Source organism: Actinia tenebrosa, unplaced genomic scaffold (assembly GCF_029948245.1).
Source record: "Actinia tenebrosa isolate PJP-AT-01 unplaced genomic scaffold, QUT_ActTen_1.0 PGA_scaffold2__45_contigs__length_23673736, whole genome shotgun sequence".
Taxonomy (NCBI): Eukaryota; Metazoa; Cnidaria; class Anthozoa; order Actiniaria; family Actiniidae; genus Actinia; species Actinia tenebrosa.
Window position 1 is genome coordinate 22,425,344 of NW_028292579.1, and position 23,686 is coordinate 22,449,029.

General features: G+C 39.2%; 1 protein-coding gene and 1 long non-coding RNA gene across 2 annotated transcripts in view; one reads left to right on the forward strand and one right to left on the reverse strand.

The window, feature by feature from the left end:
- Positions 1-824: 824 nt before the first annotated feature.
- LOC116299474 (CD109 antigen) overlaps positions 825-23,686 on the reverse strand; it is a 28,647-nt gene continuing 5,785 nt past the window's right edge. The window contains exons 6-37 of the mRNA XM_089033525.1: positions 23,169-23,186; positions 22,907-22,958; positions 22,278-22,351; positions 22,161-22,200; positions 21,655-21,739; positions 21,459-21,549; positions 20,639-20,896; positions 19,807-19,992; positions 18,217-18,330; positions 17,613-17,675; positions 16,562-16,756; positions 15,955-16,104; positions 15,187-15,318; positions 14,515-14,581; positions 13,424-13,592; positions 12,682-12,799; positions 11,936-12,049; positions 11,157-11,390; positions 9,867-9,921; positions 9,503-9,586; positions 8,712-8,888; positions 7,927-8,008; positions 7,386-7,545; positions 6,917-6,991; positions 6,167-6,341; positions 5,298-5,506; positions 4,718-4,876; positions 3,881-4,006; positions 3,221-3,358; positions 2,969-3,043; positions 1,797-1,902; positions 825-1,376 (exon numbers count right to left, since the gene is read on the reverse strand). Coding sequence (XP_088889651.1) covers positions 1,156-1,376; positions 1,797-1,902; positions 2,969-3,043; positions 3,221-3,358; positions 3,881-4,006; positions 4,718-4,876; positions 5,298-5,506; positions 6,167-6,341; positions 6,917-6,991; positions 7,386-7,545; positions 7,927-8,008; positions 8,712-8,888; positions 9,503-9,586; positions 9,867-9,921; positions 11,157-11,390; positions 11,936-12,049; positions 12,682-12,799; positions 13,424-13,592; positions 14,515-14,581; positions 15,187-15,318; positions 15,955-16,104; positions 16,562-16,756; positions 17,613-17,675; positions 18,217-18,330; positions 19,807-19,992; positions 20,639-20,896; positions 21,459-21,549; positions 21,655-21,739; positions 22,161-22,200; positions 22,278-22,351; positions 22,907-22,958; positions 23,169-23,186 — 4,002 coding nt within the window. The 3' untranslated portion in view covers positions 825-1,155. The remainder of the gene's footprint in view (positions 1,377-1,796; positions 1,903-2,968; positions 3,044-3,220; positions 3,359-3,880; positions 4,007-4,717; positions 4,877-5,297; positions 5,507-6,166; positions 6,342-6,916; positions 6,992-7,385; positions 7,546-7,926; positions 8,009-8,711; positions 8,889-9,502; positions 9,587-9,866; positions 9,922-11,156; positions 11,391-11,935; positions 12,050-12,681; positions 12,800-13,423; positions 13,593-14,514; positions 14,582-15,186; positions 15,319-15,954; positions 16,105-16,561; positions 16,757-17,612; positions 17,676-18,216; positions 18,331-19,806; positions 19,993-20,638; positions 20,897-21,458; positions 21,550-21,654; positions 21,740-22,160; positions 22,201-22,277; positions 22,352-22,906; positions 22,959-23,168; positions 23,187-23,686) is intronic.
- LOC148909621 (uncharacterized) lies at positions 17,286-18,562 on the forward strand. The gene is made up of 3 exons (XR_016120356.1): positions 17,286-17,493; positions 17,675-17,716; positions 18,524-18,562. It is a non-coding gene; the product is annotated as an uncharacterized LOC148909621 (long non-coding RNA).

Sequence of the window (23,686 nt, forward strand, 5' to 3'; positions counted from 1 at the left end):
TCAGGAAGTATTCTTTGGATAATTCATGCGCCCTTGGGGGCACATAGATTTGACATTTGTGCGCCATTTCTGATTTTTATGCGTGAATCCCGCAATGGCGCGGCCTGGTAAGAACGCTATGAGTCAGTGGACCATATGTAAAGCTGCAGGTCCTTGATGTTTACTAAGGTTGTTTTTGGCTTTCACTTTGAGAAAAATGAATAAGTAGGATAGGAATATTGTGATGATGGATGTACATGTAATGATCGAATCCAAAATATGTACGTAAAAATGCTGGAATTCATTTTCGATCAGATTAAAAAGCAACAATACAAGGGCTACCAAGGCCCATGTTTTGAATAAGACGATAGCTTATACTTTTGGCTCCTAAGCGTCTATGTCTGAATGGAAAGAACAGTAAGTACAGAAGCAGCCAATGAAAATTTAACTGCCCTGCTATATTAAAGAAGACCATCCAATGAGTTTTCCACTCAATCGGGAGATCTTCACATAAGAGTTACAACCAATCAGGGACTGAAAAACCGCCGTACTTCATATCAGCCACTGCTATGCGGTTGATTAGGCAGTATGCCCTACGACGACAAAGATGTTTGTCAAGGATGAATGTGATAATGGTGATTAGATTCAAAAGCACTGCCATAAACCCAATGTGGAGAATGCTGTCAGCCATACAATGATCACAGAGTGCTCTGGGTGTACCATTACATCGCCTTCAATTCGTTTAATGAACTCGGTGTGGGGGGAGTACCTCTTTCGAACAATTCTTTAATTCAATAATTTTCGCGGATCAACTGTCTCTTACATCAAACAAACCCCAACAAAAATGATATGCTAAATTTCTTTATTACGTCAAGCAATCTCTACATGCACATATTATTACTGTAGCGAATACCTTACAATATATCCCAAGCTGAAAATCCATCCTGAATTTCCAAAAGAAAAAAAATCCTTTCATTGTTAGAATAGGGTTTTCTGTTTTATGCTGACTACCATTTCTCGAATGATTTCTGCCTTTTTGCTTTTGTTTTTTGTTTTTGTTTTTGTATTATAACTGTAAGCCAAAATAATTTTCAAAGTAGTTTACCGGTGTATTTGTTGCTATTCTAAAATAAGCCTTTTGTCATATCCACTATTTTAATTTGTTTTTCTTTTCTTTTACAGGTTAACGTAAGCCAAGCAAATCGCAATAAGAGAAACAATCAAACCAGGACCACTGAATGGACTCGAGTTTTTCACCAGCTGAATGGGAGTTTCTCGTTTTAGCCTCTTCAATGGCAATACTTTCTTATGGTTGCAGTTTACACACGTGGGACAGATGCTGCAGATGCTGATGTCTTTGAGTTTATCTGCCATGTATAGTACTTGGGCACGGTTTTCTGGAATTGAAAAATCTCCATTAGTTTTAATCCACTTATAATCAAGAGCAAAAACAGGAGATATGGCTGAGTGATAATAGTGAAAGGAGAACAGTGCACATGATGGTGATGACTTGGATAAGATCAGGTCAGTAGTTATGATAGCAGTAATGGAAAACATTTCGTATGACTGTCAAACTGTACGCGCACCGTCACGGCACAGTATTGGCGACATCCGTTAAACATATCACAGGCCACGAAGTCACGATATGGTCACAGCACACAGAACAACATGCCTGTACTGGGGGCTTTTTTCATTCATACAAAATTTGCGCAAATAATGATGACAGAATAGACACTGATGAGGTTGTGACCGTCCATGAGTATATGACCTAACAGAATATCTACGAGTGGAGCAAGTTTGTTTTGCTCGTTACTTACCAGGGTTGTAATAGTCGTATACCACTGCTGGGACGGGCTGGCCTTTACCTACAGCATGTGTTCGCTCAAAACCAATTTTGACGCAAGTGGCGTTGCCTTTCTCGAACTGTCGAATAGATTACTTAAACTCAGTTCCATCAAGACTTTTAAACTCATAATAGTACTTATGATAATTACACGACCATTACGCTCAAAGTCGTCTGGATTTTGGCATTACGTCAATCAAGAACTCTCTCTGCGTATTGCAACAATGAAAACTCTTCTTGGCCATATTAAAGTGCGGTAACAAGTTTGAGCAAGCGGTCGCACAACATTGTGACTTTGTAGACAAAGATTTCTTGTATTACACAAATTTTCGTTGCGCAAAGAAAAGTATCTACTCTGCTTAATAATGAAAATCGTTGCACGGAGGATGGGAATTCAAGAAAAGAAATCGCATTTGCGCGTAAAGATTGAGCGACTGATTGCTCAACTGTGTTGACCATACCTTTGCACCTATATCGGCATTTAACTAACCATAGAATATTCGTAATAGTTGTAAAAATGGTGCAAAAAGTCTTACTCCAATGAGGTACAGGTACCACGTTCAAAGGCATTAGGGACATGGTCATAAAGTAAGGGGGGGGGGGGGTTAAACTGGATTTGAAGGAGCTCTTTTTTGCTGGCCCAGTATAAAACGAGGTCGAAAAAAGGATGTCTCGCCCCCTCTCCCACCCTACAGTTTCCATCCAAGAAATGAAAAATGACCCACCCCAAATTTACAATTTTATAAACATCCCGCTCTTTTAAGAAGTTCAAAATTTACTTTATGGTCAGTCCCTTAATGTTTATTGAATACCGTTTTTATTACACCGTGTTCATTTTGATTATATCACCTAATATTTTATGATGCAAAGATGAGAGGTCGGAAATTAATTTTTCCGAATTTAATTCCAAGGGCTTTCGCCCGGAATAACCTCGTTCCCAAGCACTACAACTTACCTATATTATCTTCTACTATTTTATGACTAATCTAATCTTTCATTTTTTTCTCTCGTTCTAATTCGCCTTTTTCTTCACAGGAAGTATTTTTGTTTCTCATACTGATGAAAAGAAGAGGCTCCTCAGAATTTTGCCATCAAAAGGGGGATCATTTATGTAAGTTAAATTATATCAAAAACATCTGTACCAACCTTATCAAAGTACAAAATAAGCTTCTTGTCTTCAGACTCAGTTCTCTTGAGGAAAAGTCCCTTGTTACTTAACAGCTGTAACAAAGGAGAAAGAAAAAAGTACTATACTACTAGACTGGAAAATACACGAATACGCATCTTCCACGCTTGTAGCAGACGTTCTTGCTAGGTACCGCAAACCTCAAACCGCATTTAGATGTCAGGCTGCTGCTCATATATTCGCTCTGAATCATTTATGAATCTTTAATTTACCTTCTTCAAAACTTCCTTGTCAGGAGCGAATCCAGACGCGACTCCAATTTCCATGACAGCCATGTTGGAGGTTTCCTCTTTACCTAGATATTGTGCACATGCTTCGATCTCGATGTTGTCGTCTTCTTCTTTAAGCACCTTTGTTTGTGCAGAAAAGAAAGACAAGATAGCTAAAGAGTTGCTAGTTTCCATCGCGGCTTCGCGCGGAAATTAGGAATTGATGATCCGTTTGGAAATCTACTTTACCTAACGTGTTATGTTTTTTAGTCTTGACTTTCAAACATCATCACTTTTTTTGTGAAGTCGGGGAACGTCTGGGTGAGTGTAATCTTGAGAAAGACTGATATTGGCAATGACTGACGTTTTTCAGTCACCACCAAAAACAGCCTTTTCTCAAGACTACACTCACCCGGACGATCACACTTCACAACAAACTTCAACACCTGGGTTCAAACCAATTACTTTTATTATCACTTTTATGAAACCATGACACGATCGCAGGACCAAATCAGAGCATGCGCAACTCACAAATCAAATTGAAATTTTGCTATCATATATCAAACTCACCAGTCTGGTGTAGTAAAATTTAGATTTAAAAGCGTCTAATGAGTGCTAATTCTGGATCCAGACCCAGGTTAACTAGACTTTGGGCAAAAATACCTTAACAATGAAGTCAAAGTTGCTGTTGACTGGTTCCTTAGTGACGTGGTACCTTACTCCAATCTGTAGCATCCCAAAACCATGGCCATTAGCCGTGACTTTGATGTTTCCGGTGACCTTTGGAATCTGTTGATATACACACAACACCACAAAGTATTGGCTTGATAACCCAAAAATACATACTAAACTATATAGTAATCGATGGTAGAATCAGGGGCATAAGTCATGGGCGGATTTACGGGTGGGCCAAAGGGACTTCACCTCTCTTAATTTGGTTGGTGATAGAGGTTTCTCTAATGCCAAAGTTTTTCACTTCCCCCCCCCCCCCCCCCCCCCCCCCCATTTCTCTGATTCCTGGATCCGCTACTACAAGTTTATCATGTTGATGCATTTACTTCTTACCCTCGCATTGACGATTTCACGTGCATAACTCATTTCTCCCCTCCCTCTTCACCCCTCTTTACCCACACGAAAAATGTTTTGTACCTTTTCGTACATTGCTCCAAAACAAGGAGTTAGGGAGTGACCATTAGATAATTGAGGAGGGGTTTGAATAAATCCTAAAAAAATATCAAGCAAGCACTTCGCCTGCAAAAAAAATATCGCGCAACCTCTCCTTTAAGTTAAAGAAATATTGAGCAAACACACACACACACAAAAAAAAAAAAGAAAAAAGAATTCGTGAAGGGGTTGTTACACAAAAAGAAATATGGTGTAACTTAACTTCCTGCAACCCTCCCCCTCAATTATCTAATAGTCCATCCCTTAGAGCAGCAGTTTAGAACAATCTCCATGAGAGCAAATAAGAATAAGAATGAGCTCTTGTTACCGACTTACCACAACTTGCTGCAGTACCATCTCGTTGTTATTATCAACATTGAATGTCTTGCTAAACGTTTTATCCCCAGAATGAGTCAGTTCGACCTTGAAACTCTTTGATGGGGAATAGATGAAAGACGCAAAGTCTGACATGGCTTGGATACCAAGAACAGTGTCCTGGAAATAACGCACAAATACAAGTAAGCTATGAGATCAAAAATTATCTATGTGAACTAAGCATTGTTTGTCTTTGCGGATTTTGGTTCGCGCTCAAATCTCTAGTCAAAGACAATTCCTAAGAATAAAACAAACTTGGGTATATTTAGAGAAAAGTATTAATTGTGCGAGTCCATAATCATTTTTGCTTTAGATGCCAAAAAAAAAAAAAAAAAAATTCAAGATAGTCACACGCATGCGTCGTAGTTAACGGACCGTGCTGCCGTATTTTGGTTGGACGAAGTTTAGTTTCGCGCGCGCTGGTATTGGTTCGACAGATATCTTAATTTCCGTTCTGTAATCGTGCAATTTTGCGTGACATTTTGTAGTCACGCAATTCCTTTCTCGCAAGGTTTCAATCAAGCTAAAATTCTATAAATACCTGAGTAGAAGAGTATCCACCCAGTGCGTTTCTCTGCTGTGAGAGCCATCGCACCACAGGGAGCCCATTTACAAGATCTTTATCGAGGCTGAGCGCCAATAGAGTATATGCAGTGATCTCAACATCTGCTGAGCGTGGTCTATAGTAAGGAATGAATGGAGTGGCTCTGCCAGGATCTGGTTTTTCATTTGACCAATACATTGTTCCGGCTGAAAATACGAGAAAAACAATTTACATTGACGGTTTCTGATCGAGTTCTCATTTTATTGTAACTTCAAATATGACGATTTATTCCTTTGAACCATGCGAAGCCGTTCGAGCAGACTGTTTAAAGACAGTTGCTTACTGGAATAGTAAGTGTAATCTTGCATTGCGTGGCTGGTCTTTGAGAATTATGCGTTAAAAAATGCCTTTCTTTTCCTGTCTCTAAAGTACTAGCTTAGAATGTTAACTGAAAGATCGCGCCCAATACTTAATATTGATTAGATATCAGAAGTATTGCGATGTTATTAAATTCGGATATTAATTGTTAGAAGCTATGGTCTTTCTTATAAAGTCGGTATTTTAATGCAATTCCAGTTTTTCCTTTAGTGTTAGTAGTTTAAGGTTAGGACTGATTTTGGATGAAATATTGCGCGCATTGTCGCACCATGTTTCCTAATGTGCTATTCCCTACTTATAACTGTAAGATAAAATCCCATGAATTTACTGTTGATAATGGCTGGAAAACTCATTACAAAGAATGATGTGATAAAGCGCAAAGCTTCCTAATTTGATATCTTACCATTCCCATATTTTCATAGTAGTGTGTCCGTTAAAGCTTTGCCTTCAGAACTCCTTTATTTTTTTGTTTACTTTACGGTTATTACCTTTTCTAATTCGCATGGAAAGTAAGGCCGCACGAGCTTTCCAACTCATCCCACTTTCCACCAGTCTAAGAGCATAGGCTGTTATAGCCAATGAATACACGTCTTTGCTTTGGATGATTTTGTCCAAGTTACTTTCAAGGTAGCGCACGGCTTTTTCTTTAGCAACATTAATGACCTAAAAGCAATAGAATCAAAAAATATTTTTAACCGGTGAAAAAGTTTTACGTTTATTGGTTCCGTTCACACGCGGACTGAGCTATACGTACAAAAATTCGTACGCCTAGCCGTGCAAATTTAGATACGGCTCCGTGTATTACACGTATTTTTCATACAATTGAAGAGACGGTTCCGTGTAAAAGGTACGTACAGGTCAAATCTTTGACCGGTCAAGAATTCGCTCGGTACCATCGTGTAAATGCAGCCTTACCATTCTTTTCACTGCTACGCGCTGATCACGACAACAGTCGCAACAGGGAAGTAGGGCAATACACTGCCGCCAATCAGAGAATATAAAGGTACTAACCAATTTATTTGATTGACGGAAGTGTATTGCCTAATTTCATTGTCGCGACTGTTGTTTGATAAGCGCGTTGCAATGAAAAGAGTGATAGCTGTTAGCCTCATGATCTGAGAAGAGTATTCGTCCATGAATTGACGCGAAATATATTAAAGATGGCATAAAAACACTGACTTATCTAAGAACGAAATGCTGTGTTTAAGGATATAAGACTGAGATTTGGGCTATCCTACCTTCGTATCATTTCCAGCTTCAGCCAAAGCAATCGTCACAAAGGCAGTCAAGGAAACGTTCCCCTTCAAACCACCCTGAATAAGGAATTGCGCATACAAATCATCAATGTTCTCTGGCATGTTTAGAAAATAAGAGGTGCGCATATGACAGTAGATACTTAATGAGACCATTCTTTGTTGCCGCATTAAAAGATACTACATTGTGAGTAGAATATCATGGTTAAGATAGTCACGCAAGCTACACCGTCAAGGTACCGAATTGACGGCCCCAGTTATATAAATCACAGCGCGCGAGATTTCTGCTTATCCAATCAGGATGCTATGATGCGGCATCAGGACGGTCACGCAACGACACATCCTTGCCGGGTTGTCATCAAATTCTTGCATATGGCAGAATGCATATGATTTCGATTGAGCAAAATATTTACGTGAGCAAAACGCAATGCAGTGCTGTATTTCCTGTAAGTACCTGTAGAGATCCGCCATGCAAGACAGGGCCAACTGTAGGGAAAGATCCATCCTTATTTTGCTTACGAGCGATCCATCCTAAACTTTGACTGAGAGACCTAGGATCGATGTAGATATATTCCCTAGCCTGTGCGAAAGACTTGACAACGAAGGCAGTCAACCTAGAGGAGAAATACATAGATAAACGCCAATACTATTTGCTAAGGTTTTGCGCAAGTAAAAATGGAAGGTTTACACATAGTGGGGATCCCCCTCTATTAACTATGGTTTCCATTCGTTTGCAGCGGCATACGCCGTGTTATACCGATTTTCCTTGCGACAAACTAGATTGTGGTGGGTATCAATCAAGGGGCTTACATGAAACTATAAGCACTTGTCTTTTAAAAGTTTGTTTCCCTTTTTGTTATGGAAGTGCCTTAATTATTGGCGTCCATAAGGGGACACTTTACATCTATTTGACAAAGTCAAACATTGAGGTGGATAGTGATAAATAAGAAAGGAATTGCCATATTTTTGACACATAACTGATGTTTATTACTTACCACATGCTTCCCTCAGGATCAATTCTCCCAAAGGCGCTGTATGAGCCATCAGAGTGTCGATAAGACTGCTGTCTCTGATACCCTAAACAAGAGAAAAACAATATAACATGTAAGCTGGCACCTTTAAGCATTTTTTTGGATCTATGATTTTGGTCAAAGCATGGTGCTGTAGGCCCGGGGGTGGTCATCATGAGTTAAGTTTAGAGTAATGGATTACAATTTAGTGTAACTTTGAGTGCTGTTCAGCTAACTGAAATTTAACAAATAAAACAGCTTTTTCCGTGCTCCGTTCAATAATAAAGCACGCAGGAAAGGACATAAGCACAAAGAAGTGTAAGGAGAAGCACGAGCCGTAGGCGTTTTATTATATAGCCACTTATTCTATTTCGGTATTGAGTTTATTTACGCTAAAAAGAAAAAGGGTCGCAGGATCTAGCTGCACTTCGCACGCACGGATGGCGGCAGCACTGTGCTCCGTTCACTAATAAAGCACAGTTTTCGACCAGTCAAATATATAGAACTGGAAAGTGTAAATATTCGAGCACACAAAACAAAATATTCTTCTTTGTGTTACTCTTATATGATTATAAAGAAAAGAACTATACTGATTCTTCCCTACCCTTTAGTAATACAGTGGATCAATCAATTGAAGAAAATCCAACCACTTTTAGGTCCCTAACTCAATGTTTTCAGCATTGATTCTGAGTGAAGAGTCGAACGGCACAATTTTTATATATGATATGAGTGATGCATCTTGGAGAAATCAAGGTTTATGTCTACTGTACCTTGTTCCATGAATATCTCCGCCTTGTTTTTGATTTCCTTGGTGACTTTATTCACTATAGTCAGGTACTTTAGGATGAAGATATTCGGGGCAAATCTCAACATGTTCTGCTCACCACAGCCATAGGGCATGCGCAGTAGATCTCCAAGATTGTTGAAAGATGATCCCAATATGTCACCTATCATTAGTTGATATGCCAATTAATTTAATCTAGTCATTCGCGCCATTATTTTCCCTTTTTTTAACTGCAAAATTTGACTGCCCTCCCCCTCCTCTACTCACCCCTTCCCCACTCACCCTTCCCCTACTTACCCCTCCCCCTTCCCTACTCACCCCTCCCCTACTCACCCATCCAAACACAAGCCTACATCTCGGCGAAAATTTTTCTAACTCTACCTGATTTCCATGTTCAATATAATTGCAGTTCGTTTCACCAAACATACCCTATAACCGGATGCCCATTCAGTTTCATACCCCCTTCGTCCCATTACACGAAGGCTTCAAAACATTTTCAAAATAGGTTAGGGGGTATTTTCATCAATAGTTCATTTAAGATCTGTTGGGTGGGGCAGAAGAGGGGGATGGAAATTAGGTTTTAAAACTGGTTTACTTATTTATTAAATTTATTTATCCCAATGTTTAGCAATACTAACCAAGGCGAACCACGCCTGGAGTTTTGTGTGCCCATACAGTTTGGATTCAATCCACCTGCCCTCTCCCACCCCCCCCCCCCTCCCCCCTCCCTCCCAATTCCAATTAAGAATTTCGGGATCTATCATTTGTTTTACTCACCGATGAGCGATGCCTTCACGTAGGACGATCCTGGTACAGTAGTGTTTGGCAATGCCACCTCTAGAGTCTTTGTGAAAGAGGATGCTAAAGTATTCAGAGTAGATTAATATTAACAACGATTAATACAGGAGAGCATGGGAGATTATAGGCGGGATTATAGGTCTGACTATCGCGGAACTGGGTTTGATTCCTAGACACGATTAGAGTTTGTTGCTTTATGAAGTGAGTAGAAAAAAGTAACAGCATCTGTAAATTGTAGTCAAAAAAGTAAGAATTATAAATAGTTTCCTCCGGTAGAAGAATGTAAGGGTTACAAGTTTCTTCTAAAATTCGAATAGCGCATGTCCTTGAAGCTTTCACTTACTTGTATTCAAGTCAATCAACAGGCTGTAAGAGTATTCTTGTGGTATACCTTCAGGCTGTAGCAACAAATCAGAGTATCGCTGTTTTAGCTAAGAGTAACACACATGCATCGTAAATGATAGCGCTGTTGAGCTTCACGTCTTTCATCCCTAAATGGTCATTTTATATATGATATAAAGTTTTTGAAACTCAAGAAAAGGCCTCAAATACAAACATTACATCTAGGTTTGGTCGGAATTTGCGTATTTTCATCTGATTCATTTGGCAATCGCCATTCGGCCGATTTGCATTTTCCTTTTATCCCATACAAAATCATGGTCAACAGTTTTACACAGCTTCATTCCTATTGGATTGCATACCATAATTCCGTGAAAAAGTTAACTAAAACAATTGTACAAATTAGTGCAAAGTCTTGTACGTCTACGGTCTACTGAAGGTCTACTGAACTTACTAATTTGTGCAACTGAATTACTTACAAAGTTTTTCACAGACATATGGTGTGCACTTTAAGCAATGCTGACAGTTGTTAGCCAACATTCCAAACATCTAAACTAGGATTCAGACAGAAGCCACTAAGACTTCTGATGGAATTATCTTAGTTGCGCAATCACGCTAATCAGTGTTTGACAACATTGCACTCAACTGCAATTTGATAGTTTAATAGTAACAAGCGGATAAGTCACAGTACCGACGTAATTTTGGTGTTTTGTTGTTGTTGTTGCTGTTGTTGTTGTTAAATATTTGAACTTCACGGGCAAAAGAGCAAGTCAAGAGTCTCAGTAATTAACTTAACTCAACGAAATGCCTGGCGATTCTGCATAAATACTACTTAGCAATTAGTCCTTTTGAGCCCGAATGGACTATGAGTCAAAAGCCTTTGAAGCCGAAATTGTTTTAGTTAAATCCAACTAGTCGGTCAAATATATAGATGCAAACAAGTCTTAAAGTCTTTTCGTTTCTAGTAGGCTATAACATATAGCTTAGTAGTAGCTCATCCAATCAGAATGCAGCATTGATAATGATAGACCACTGCAATTTTCGCGGTTACTAGTAGGCTATAACTTATAGCTTAGTAGTAACTCATCCAATCAGAACTCAACATTGATGATAGACCACTGCAATTTTCGCGGTTACTAGTAGGCTATAACTTATAGCCTAGTAGTAGCTCATCCAATCAGAACGCAGCATTGGTGATAGACCACTAGCTGGATTTGACTAATGCATTGTATTGTGTGTTCAAGTCAATAACTTTCAACCCATATTCTCTGATATCTTTAATTCACAGTCTTACCTCCACCAAAAGGTTCCTCTTCACTGCATCAGCTGCAGCATAGGATTGAGCTTGCACCTCCAGAGGGACATTTCCCAGTGTCTTGGGGATGATAGGGAAGGCGATGGCTTTACCCTCACCAGCAGGTACGGTTATTACTTCTCTTATGTCTACTGAGTCTTGTTCATAGTTTTCTTTACCTCCACTAGCATTGATGGCTTTCCAGTCTTTGGACCCTTTGAATGTAACTGTTACCTAAAATTTAGGAAGAATCTTCAGTAAACGTGTTATCATTGCTTTCATTGCTCAAGCTGATTGCGAACAGTCTCCACAGGTTAATCGGTGTTAACCATTCCGAGGTCGAGGAAAAAACTGGGACGAGTTGGCATTTAAGTGAATTTTAGGGCGATTGTAGGGGAATAGATGCCATCTTGGAAATATGTCCCCTAAGACTGTCCCACAATACACTGCAATGCCAACTCGACCCAGTTTTTTCCTCGACCTCGTAATGCCTTATAGGCTAACGTCAATCAAAGATACATAAAGTCGAAAAATGCAAAGCCAATCTGGACAAAGAAACTTTGGTAACCCTCCGCCTAAGTAAGGCCCTGTTCTAAAGTTGATTTCATACTTTGGTCGGTCATGATTAAAGCAGAAAGACCGTAGACATAGAGAACCTTTGTATACTAGCTCCTACTAGCTTACAATACTGCCAACAAAAGTAAGAGGTTTAAAGTAAAAGAAAACAAGCAGGAAAATGCACTCCAGCTCACAGGTATACATGTGGTATTTTCCCTTACCTCCTGTGGCTGTTCTAAATAGTTGAAAATCAACGCTTTGATTGCGATTTCTTCTCCACGCACAACAGAATACGGCAAGTCCAATGAGATAAAGAATGGCTGGAAAACTTTGAGCTGAAAAACAAAACAAATAGAAACGACATTAGATTAGGATACTTAAACAAATACTCTTACCCTTCTGTTGGTCATGTTCCTTTACCCCCCCCCCCCCCCCCCCCCCCGTCTCTATAACCCCAGCCCTGTTAATTTAAACCTTATAGCAGTAAAACCAGGGGGGTGAGCATAGGAAGGCAGGAAACACAGCGTAACTGTTGTACAGACCTTTGCACTTATCAACATAATTTCATAGGGATGTCACATATTAGCCATTCCGAAGTAGGGGAAGAAATAGACGCCACATTGAAAATGTTAATACCATGAAACCATCTGACAATTCAGCGCAATGTCGACTTGACCAAGTTTTTTTGTCAACTCGGAGTGACTAGTAGTAAGGTTACGCGCAACTGTCACTGACTCAAACAAACAAGACCTCTTTTTTCCTCCTCCTTCGTCTCCGCTAATAGAGGCTTTACACCATCACGTGATGGCAGCCATGACAGCAGGCACAAAAATTGAATCTGGTCTCATCTGATTTACATGAGAAAGAATTCAGTCTCCCAGTGGAAAAAGACTCTATTGTTGTGCCTTCTGTCATGGCTGCCATCATGTGATGGTGCAAAGCCTCTCTATGTGGTTTTATTTATTACCTTTGGTTTTAACGCCCCAATACCGAATCCAGTCTTTGGAGAGATAGCAAAAGCACTAGCCACCCATGACGTGATGGTATCAGGTACCGTGGTAGATATCTGAGCCTCACCACTTGAACTAGCATCCAAAAAAAGAGAATATTTAGTAGGAAGATATCGTGCAAAGGCCCCTTGCAGCCAGTCGGCATGCACCTCAATTTGCAGGACATAATAATAGGTTTCCAATTTTCAGGAAATTGAAATTCTTTTGTTTTTCCTCCAAATTGAACTACTTTAACGTCACATGCAAGGGCTCTATTTGGAGGACAGAAAAATAGGTTTCCAATTCTCAGGAGATTGAAATTGTTTTGCTTTTTCCTCCGAAGTTAACTCCTTTGACGTCCTTTGACGTCTAATGCAAGGGGTCTTTTTGGAGAACATAACAATAGGCAAATTCAGAAGCTTTGACGTAACATTTGCAAGGGGTCTATTCTATAATTCTATTTTCTATTGTTTCTGCATTTTTGACAAGCTTCGGGGTTGTTTTTTCTTTTATCATAAAACGAGCTGCTTGAATCCTAATAATCTAATAGTGTAATATTCAATTAACATTATCATAATGACGTCAGTTGTAAGGAATCTATTTATTACTTTAGGGACACTGAAAATTCCTAAAAACCTTCGATAAACGAAATTTTGACTTTAAAAAAATTGAGGATGCTGTTGATGTTATCAAAAAAAGGTTAATATTTCTCTTACAAACCTTGCATTTACGTCGGCCCACAACCAAGTCTCGGGGAAGAACGAACGAATCTTAGTGACAGAGGCAAGTTTTTGATTGCGCCTGCTGGATCCAACAGAAAATTCTCCCTCTTCTACCATTCTAAATGCTCCTCCTCCTCCTCCTCCTCCGAATGAGTTTATACCATGGCCTTTAAAACACGTGGAATAATATTAGCTTGAAGAACCACAAAATTCAGGCTTGGTATGCAACATGCAACAAAACCTTCGCGAACATTTTTTGAAATAGCTATATATGGTGTATGATTAGAACGAAGAGTAATAGAGTTTTTCACGGCTACTAAAAATAGATATTGCAAAGCCTTCTGGGATTTGATATGCGGACGAACTTTACTGGTTTTGAGGTTACTTGGAAGAGAAGATTAATAACAGTCAGAAAAAAATTTCACACTTTTTCCACGAATTGGAAACAACAAGAGTACAAAACATTGTTGCAGCATGTGTGCATGTGCGCTGGTCTTGGCTTGTCTGTATTCCAATCCAATGATACACAATCGTGATGTCATCCATGGAAAATACTATTGACGCATTTATTGCATGCTATTGGGTTCTCTTTATGTAAAAAAAGCATGTTAAAAAGATGTTACTGAATATTTATACTGAGAATTGGATCAGTTTATTTCATTGGTGATCCTCATTCCATCCGTCCAACCATGCTTTCATTTAACAGATCAAAAACAGTTTTCCGTGTTTGATACTCTGATCAAAACACGCGGGATGTTGGGAGAACACTAGAGGAGCGTAGGAAACCACGACGCGTAGCGGAGTGGTTTCCAGCTTCCCGACAGATTAAAAATGACGGTAGCGTGTTTTGATACTCTCATCAAACATGGTTTTCGACCAATCATAGCGCGCGTAGTATCCCAATTATTTTATAATTCCAGATCAGATCATTCTGTCACTCCTTCACTCAGTTAGTTGGTCAGTATAGGTCAGTTGACAGTCGATTGGGTGGTCATTAAGACATTATCACATTAAGACAAGCAGTCACTATAACCTCAATCAATATCGTAATCACCAACTTTAAAAAAAAACTAGCCAATGTTTGCTTACCATAATAAGGATAATAGTGTGAGGCTCGGTGCACCAGACAATCGGTAAAGGTTATAAGACCTGAATTCTATAAAGAAATCAAATAACATATGAAAGACTGTGCCTAAGTCTGAGTAAATGAGTCTGTAATCAAGAAACGCAGCGGTAATTTAGAACTCGAAACTGGACTATTTAATACAGTTCAGTTGTAAAGCTTCTCCATTTAATGAAGGGTGTCTTGAATAGACTGAGGTTTATTTTACGGTATCTATGGGGAAGAAATGAGGGCTGTCCATTTGATGAAGGGTGTCTGCTGAATAGAATTTAATTGTTTTACAGTAAATATGGAAAGAAAATTTAGGGGCTGTGCAACTAGCTGTCCCTGTAATAACAGAGGTTTGTCTTACAGTAAATAGGGAAGAAAGTTATGGATCATACAACTAGTTTGCCTTGAATTAAGGGATATCCGCTGAACAGAGGTTTGCTTTACAGTAAATAGGGAAGAAAGTTATGGATTGTGCAACTAGCTGTCTGTGTAATAAGGGGTATCTGCTGAACAGATGTTTGTTTACAGTAAACTATGGAAAGAAAATTAACCATGCAACTAGCTGTCCAGGCCTGCTTAATAAAGGTATTACTGTATCCCATTAAACACCTGCAGGTGAACTTGGACTCGTATGTTTGATACTTTACCCGAAATATTGTATAAGCATCGCGACCATTAACGTGGAAGGCTGCACCTGTGGTACCTCGTGGATGCCAATCCCAATCCCACCAAGGATACCAACCAGATCCACTGACAAACGACTGTAGATCATTCAATATCTGAATGACAAATATAGCATTGACGGTTAAAGTGGTGACGCAGGGTTGGGCGAATGATGTGAAGACTGGTTTTGTGACAGCCTTATGTGCCTCTTGGGGGTGAGGATGATGATGATGATGAAGGTGATGATGATGATGACGGTGATGATGATGATGATGGTGATGATGATGATGATACTAAACGGAAACTGTTCACATACGGCAACTATGTTGGCTATTTGTGAAGACGTCACGATGATGATTGTACTCATGATAATGATAATAACAAAAACCAAAGTAAAATGAGTGATGAAAAATAAAATCTTAAATTATTCAATCGTATGGAAATGAACTTCCAGGTCCAAAAGGAAAAGATGCCAATAAAGATTTTCTAATGTGTTCTTCATGACAGGATTTTTTGTCCAAAGATTTAATATTCTCAGGCGGAAGTTAAATCACTGAGAACTTTTTTCACCTTATTTTAGCGGCTTTTGTGAGCAGTCAGACTCAGAAATACTTCAGAACTAAAAAGCTCCATAGGTTTGTTGGGGTTGATTATGTTATCAATGGGGACGTTCCCATAGGGCAACCATGTTGGCTATGGCAATAGGGAATAAATTTCAAGATAAAATAGTTCTTTTGTTAATCATAACTCACCTCACTGCGACTAATGTCATTGTCTTTATTCAACAGCAAAACACTTTTGTCTATTGCAAGGAAAGCCACCTGCGAACCTGGTGTGGCTCTAGCCATCAGTTGGACCTTGTCTCCTGGACGTGAAGACTCCTTGTTAAACTCAACGTTGACCTAAATGACATCAAGACAGAGACGATGTCAGGAAATGTGAAAGGTAATTGACATGGGTCATATATTAGATACTGTAAAATCAAAGTTATTTCCCAACCTCTGTTATTTGTCCTCCTGGTTATACGGCCAATGTAGTCAGTCACCCATGACATTTAGTCATTCATCCATCCATCCATCCATCCATCCATCCATCCATCCATCCATCCGTCCGTCCATCCATCCATCCATCCATCCATCCATCCATCCATCCATCCATCATTCCATCCATCCATCCATCCATCCATCCATCCATCCATCCATCCATCCATCCATCCATCCATCCATCCATCCATCCATCCATCCATCCATCCATCTATTCATCCATCCATCCATCCATCCATCCATCCATCCATTCGTTCATTCATTCATTCATATCTTTAAAGCTACCAGTCATGTATTCGTCTTGTTATTGCTGTACCTCATTGTCAAATGGATTTTCAACAGAGATGGTCAGACCGTCTGCCACCACTTCTTTACTATTTGTTATGGAATAGAAAACAATACGAGCAGAAGGTGCCATGGCTGAAGTGGATGGTAAACTGAATTCTACATCTTTCACACCATTTTTCAAAGTCTTGCTGTCCATTTGCAATATTGCTCCTCTTGACAGGACCTGGTGAGTAGAGGTGAGGTTAATTTCATGCATGCCAAAGATTCTAGCTATTAGGGAGCTGAGGCTTACATGAACATACAAAAATAAATAACCTATTATCTGCAATACTGTATGTCTTGTTTTTCTTTTGTATTTTACTGTTAGCATCGCTCTCTAAATGGAAGCTACTAGTCTACTTCCTCTGATATGGTAGTATGCAGAGGTGTAACCAGGGGTGTAGCCACAAAGTATTAGCGCCCGGTTTCTCCATTATGCTGTAGAAACCAAAACATCTTTGTAGTCATGAGTTCAACTTAACGATGTTCTGAAAATGGGTTTTTCCCCACCGGGCCCTCCCTCCCTCCAAGGTGAAATCCTGGCTACGCCCCTGGCATATTAGATATCCTCATGATCAGGCTTCCATGTTTTCTGATAGGTTTGTTAGTTGCGCAGCTATTACGCATTATTCTGTAATGGAAAGGTATTCTCTAGTATCCTTGTGGCCCAAAAACAGAAACATCCAGAAACAAACACACCACCATCATCATCTTCTAACCCATTAAAACATTTTGTCAGGTTTTAACATTTTCCATTCATATGCCTATTTTGAGCTTTTTTGTTTTGCAGTTTATTTTCGTTTTCGATCATATGCATAGAACCTTTATCTTATAACAAAGTATTGGTAGATGGTCAATCAAGGTGTTCCTGCCATGGCTGTGAAATGCTAAGTTTCAAAGGACAATAAAAAGTGCCTAAAGGTATGTCATGGGAGTTGAGTTGATTTACTTGCTAAACTTTACTTTGTGGCTACATTCACAAATTGAGCATTCATTAGTTGATCAAGCTTTTCATTCTTATTGACTGAATGGATACATACCATAAAGACGTATGACTCCAGTGGGAAATTGCTCTTGACTCTGCACTGAATTGTTTCCCCAGACTGAAAGAAACAAATGAAAAGCAAAGATATTACTTTCTAAGGTAAGTTAGTTCAGCTGTTATTGTTTATTAGTTAGTAAAAGGAGATTTGCCAAAAATCCCAGAGAAATTAAACCTCTAAACTGTGAGAGATTTAGTTTTCTCTTTTTTTCTTCACTGAAAAACCACTCTGATTCAAGTCTCAAATATTTGGAATGGTTACTTTTTTTACCATTTTTACCATTAGTCAATCCATCCACCTACCCTTTTTCACCCATCCATCCATTCATCATCCATATGCACCCATCCACCCATCAATCCAGTGTCCACCAACTCATTCATCCAACTAATCATCTGTCCATCCATCCATTCATCTGTCCATCCATCCGTCCATCCCATCCATCCATCCATCCATCCATCCATCCATCCATCCATCCATCCATCCATCCATCCATCCATCCATCCATCCATCCATCCATCCATCCATCCATCCATCCATCCATCCATCTATCCCTCTCTCACTCCCTCCCTCCCTCCTTCCATCCCTCCCAGAAATTCCATACTTTGAGTGTTGGGGTAGTGGTAGACAGCTGAAGATAAGAGTTGCTTGGTGATTCTGACTTGGTTGCAGTGAACCACGCCCGTACTGGCTGTTCATCGTCATGCTTGTATTCTGCCTGAAAAATATACACACAGTTTATTAACAGTATATAAAAGCTGTTAAGAATATAAAAACATTGGATTATTTAAGATGCATAACTCAGGGGTTTCATTGAGGGTTGGGGATTGGAAAATGCTCTGGTAAATGAGCAAAATTCTCTGGCTTCAAATACCATTAATAACTTTGGTAATTTACAAATTGGTCCCCAGGAATCTCAGGCTAATTCATGACCTTCTCCTATAGGACTGATGCTTTTTAACCTTTTGGTAAAGACTAGACCAAATATGTTAGATGGAAAGTCTTAGTAAAGGCCTTTAATCTGGGTATATCCTGGCACACATATCAGGTATGGGTGTAATGGGATACTGATCTGGGTATACCCTGGCACACATATCAGGTATGGGTGTAATGGGATACTGATCTGGGTATATCCTGGCACAAATATCAGGTATGAGTGTAATGGGATACTGATCTGGGTATATCCTGGCACAAATATCAGGTATGGGTGTAATGGGATACTGATCTGGGTATACCCTGGCACAAATATCAGGTATGGGTGTAATGGGTAACTGTTCTGGGCATATCCTGGCACAAATATCAGGTATGGGTGTAATGGGATACTGATCTGGGTATATCCTGGCACAAATATCAGTTATGGGTGTAATGGGATACTGATCTGGGTATATCCTGGCACAAATATCAGGTATGGGTGTAATGGGTAACTGTTCTGGGTATATCCTGGCACACATATCAGGTATGGGTGTAATGGGTAACTGTACTGGGTATATCCTGGCACACATATCAGGTATGGGTGTAATGGGTAACTGTTCTGGGTATATCCTGGCACACATTTCAGGTATGGGTGTAATGGGATACTGTTCTGGGTATATCCTGGCACACATATCATGTATGGGTGTAATGGGTAACTGTTCTGGGTATATCCCGGCACACATATCATGTATGGGTGTAATGGGATACTTTTCTGGGTATATCCTGGCTAACTTATCAGGTATGGGTGTAACGGGATACTGATATGGGTATATCCTGGCACACATATCAGGTATGGGTGTAATGGGATACTGATATGGGTATATCCTGGCACAAATATCATGCATGGGTGTAATGGGATACTGATATGGGTATATCCTGGCACACATATCATGCATGGGTGTAATGGGATACTGTTCTGGGTATATCCTGACACACATATCATGTATGGATGTAATGGGTTACTGATCTGGGTATATCCTGGCACACATATCATGTATGGGTGTAATGGGATACTGTTCTGGGTATATCCTGGCATGCATATCAGGTACGGGTGTAATGGCTTACTGATCTGGGTATATCCTGGCATGCCTACCCATTGTGGGGATGCATGCTCATAGTAAATGATTACTACTAATCTGGGTATAATGATTATGCTGGCTCGCAGATCTATTATTCAAGTTAGTCTATTACTGTGCTCAAGGAATAAAGAGTTTATATTTACCCTAATACTCAATTCTTTGGCATCTTTAGGTACTTGGTTATGAATGACAATCATGCCCTCTGGGGATGGGGTATAGATCACTGTTTGCTCTTGGTTCAATTTTGAGTACATCGTACTGACAGAGATTTTCATTTTTTTCAGTTTTGTTGGATCGACCAACTCACCATCATTTCGAGTCACCTTGAGCTGCAAATCAAGAGGGGTATATTCAAAATATATTGGAAAAACACTGATCTCAAAATACTTATTGCTGCCCGCTAAAGAGGTAATGCAAGCAAAAACATATTCATGTATCTTCTCGTGTACAACTGTTTAGATAAAGAAAGAATACTATAGGGAATGAGACATTGGGCTTATAATGTTGGTTTTTTAAAATTTCAGACCACATGTCATTTAATTGAGAATAACATTTATTGAGTCGTGTCCAAGTGTGCAACTGTTTAATTCAAATACAAAGAAATAAGCCAATAAGGAATTAAATGTGGTTGGAAATGGGAAAACATTATCCAAGGTAAAGAGGTCTCTTATGTTCTATCACTTGTACCCATGTTAGGCTGCGTTCATAATGTATGGCAGATGAGGGGGGGAAGGGGGATGGGGGCAGGCGAAATCTTTAAATGACAAAAAAATTCTTAAGACCCCCCACCCCCTTGAAGTCCCCCAAAAAATAACTATCCCCCTGGGGAATCTCTTGTAGCTTCTTCTAAAAATTTTGCATTCCCCCTTATTTTACTGGTAAAAATTTTTCCGACCACTCCTAAATTTCACCTGCCCCCCCCCCCCCCCCCCCCTTCTGCCATACATTATGAACGCAGCCTTCAGTGTTACTTACCACTGTGCTGAAATCAAGTCCTGGCTTATAATTCTTTGGATTAAATGAAGGGAACTCTAACTTGATATCCGAGTAATAAAACTTGACGCTCTCTTCGTTACTTGCAGTCTTTCCTGTCAGTCCTTCTGTGACTGTTGCATTGACACTAAGTGTGTACCAGGACTGGTATAACTTACACTCATAATCCTGTTTGTAGGTCCTGAGGTAAAGACGCAGGATTTCTTCCATGTCAAAGTCAAAGGAAGTTGTTCCTGTCAGCTGGAGAAACAAAAAAGAGGTAACTTTCAATTACAGTAAAGGGGTTATTATTAAGTGGCCACCTGCAAGGAATTTTTGAATGACCAGCTCAATAACAGTTGACCACTCAATAGAGGTATGAATTACTACAGCAGCACAGCTCTTAATCATTGTAATTTTAGGTGAAATGCATTTTTTTCATTTTTGCTGCCGTCAATCAAAATTAAGCAGCATATAACCTTTCACCAGAGAAAAAAATATCAATGGGCAGCTTGCAACTACTAAGTTTGCTGTAATTAGTATAGGAAATTGCACCATATCGAATACAATTTGGAATTTATAGGTATGAGTGATGTTTTGAAAGTTTTCAAAATTTATCAGAATCAAGTAATTTTGCCAAGTTTATCCTCCCTCCTGACAACCCACTCCTCTATATCAGGCCCCCTAAAGGGAATGATGAAATTTAGGTCCCCCCGGCCCTCCCACCAACTTTAGTGCCCCCCCACACCCTTCGCCCTTCTCACAGAGAATAAATGTGCCCGCTAGCTATTTGAATCAATTATGATGAAGATTTGTTACCTACCTGTAGCTGTTTCTTGATCTTTTGGTTACTCCAGGCATTGAAATACACTTCAATGTCAAGTGTACCTTTAACACCCTGTCCATAAGTGTACCTTAAATAAAATGCAGTTTTAGGGTGATATGATACCAAGTTATGGTGCATATTATTTTCTAGCTTGAATTGGCAAATGGCAAATATACAAATGACTACTACTCACTTTGATGACACTGAACCCCGGAATTTTGAATCTTTCTTCAAGATAAGCGGTGGAAGAGTGATGGTTACCTCGAACTTGGGAAGAACTGAAAAATATAAGTAAAAAGGTGATGTGGCTATCTATGACAATACATAATCTTATATTGATTAAATATTGTATAACCTAAAGCTCACTATTACTGAATCCTTATTTGCTGATGTGGAATATTTTCTTAAGACAGTGTGCTATAACTGGCCATGTTTTTGAACTGGAAATTGTTCCCTTGTAATCAAATTGTCATAGAATTCTAACAACTCAATAGCATAATTTAAACGATAAACTGGCAAAGAAAAACTTAGGAGAAAAAGTGAAAAAAGAAGAGTTAGGAGGAGAGAGGAGAAGAGGAGAGGAAAGGAGAAGAAAGACAAAGAAGCAAAAAGAACGGAACAGAAAGGAAAGGAAGTGAAAGGAAAGGAAAGGAAAGGAAAGGAATGGAAAGGAAAGGAAAGGAAAGGAAAAGGTCATACCGTATTCCTTGACTTCAAAATATTGATTATGATTTTCTCCCTGCAAAACAAATGGTCAGACATAATAATTAACATAAAAATAGAAACCTTGCAGTAGATGTTACCTTATCTGTGTACCTTTCCTGACACTGAGATCCTCCAGTTTCCCATGACAGGTTGGCTTGTAAGTTTGAAATCCTTCTTGATGACACCTAGAAAATATTATCAATATTGTTAGGAGTCTGCAAAAAGGGGACGCAATTTTGGAGCATTTCCAAAATACATCAATCAGCAAGAGCCAAGGCAGGGCCGTAGCCAGACCAAAATGTTTACAGAGACAAAAGAGCGGCAAAGAGGGGAGCAACTAGAACTAGAAAATAAATTCGAAATTGATGCCCTTGGATAAGCAATTTTATCTAGTATTGACGGGCATCTGTGACAATTTACCGAGGCAACTGCCTTGCTTGCCTCAAACTAGCTATGGCCCTACAAGGTTAGCTTCAGTAGTGCTAACAATATATCATTTTCATAAAACAAGCGCAATAGACCTTTTCGGCTTGGGCGATTATGTTTTCCTACTTCATGTTAATCTCTTGAGAAAAAAATTATTTGTTTGTTGAATTGTATCCATATTCATGTTCAAAGAAAATGATACTCTAGAGGGGGAATGACATGTGGTCTGAAATGAGAAAACATTACTACCAAGCTGGAAAGGTATATTTATTATTTATTTTGTCTTAATCACTGATATCAAATGATAAACCCACCATAAGGCTCTTGAAGATCAGGCCAGTGAGCCATCTTGTTGTTGTTTGGGTCCTGTAAGAACAATATCCATCTGTTATTAATTATTAATGATATATTTAAAAACAAACTATTTGTGTTCATGAAGAGCCCCTTCACATGAAGGAAAGATAAACCTTACTGCTTCAGCGGACAAAAGAGCAAGCCATAGAAGAAGAGTCATCTACCTTCATGTAAACGGGGCTTCAAAACATTCCCTAACACGATTTCTTGTTACATACTTACCACAATATCAACAGTCATCTGAAAGAGAGAGTAAAAACGAAAGAAACGTTAACATTGGATGACACTGGATTACATAACACAAAGGTAAAGTAAGTATGTTTAAATGGGAAGACAAGTACTTTTTTTAGCTGTAATTCGGTTTTAATCAATATTGGACCTCTTTACTTTGGCGTATAATGTTTTCTCATTCAGAACATGTGTCATTCTCTTGAGAATAGAATTCTTTGTCTTCTCATGCGCAACCATTAAACAAAGACATGATACTCAAGGTAATAAAACATCGTCTAAAATGGGCTAACGTTACGCCCAAGGTTAAGAGGTCTTAAGACCACTTGCATGTGACTTAATAGCAGCTCAATTTGAAGGACAAAACAAAAGAATTTCAATCTCATGAGAATTGGGAACCTATTGTTATGTCCTCCAAATTGAGCTGCATTTCGACGTTCTGCAAGAGGACTATTGGACTGTATGACGCAAAACACCCGTGGGTGAAAGGTGTAACTATTTTAGTATAAACA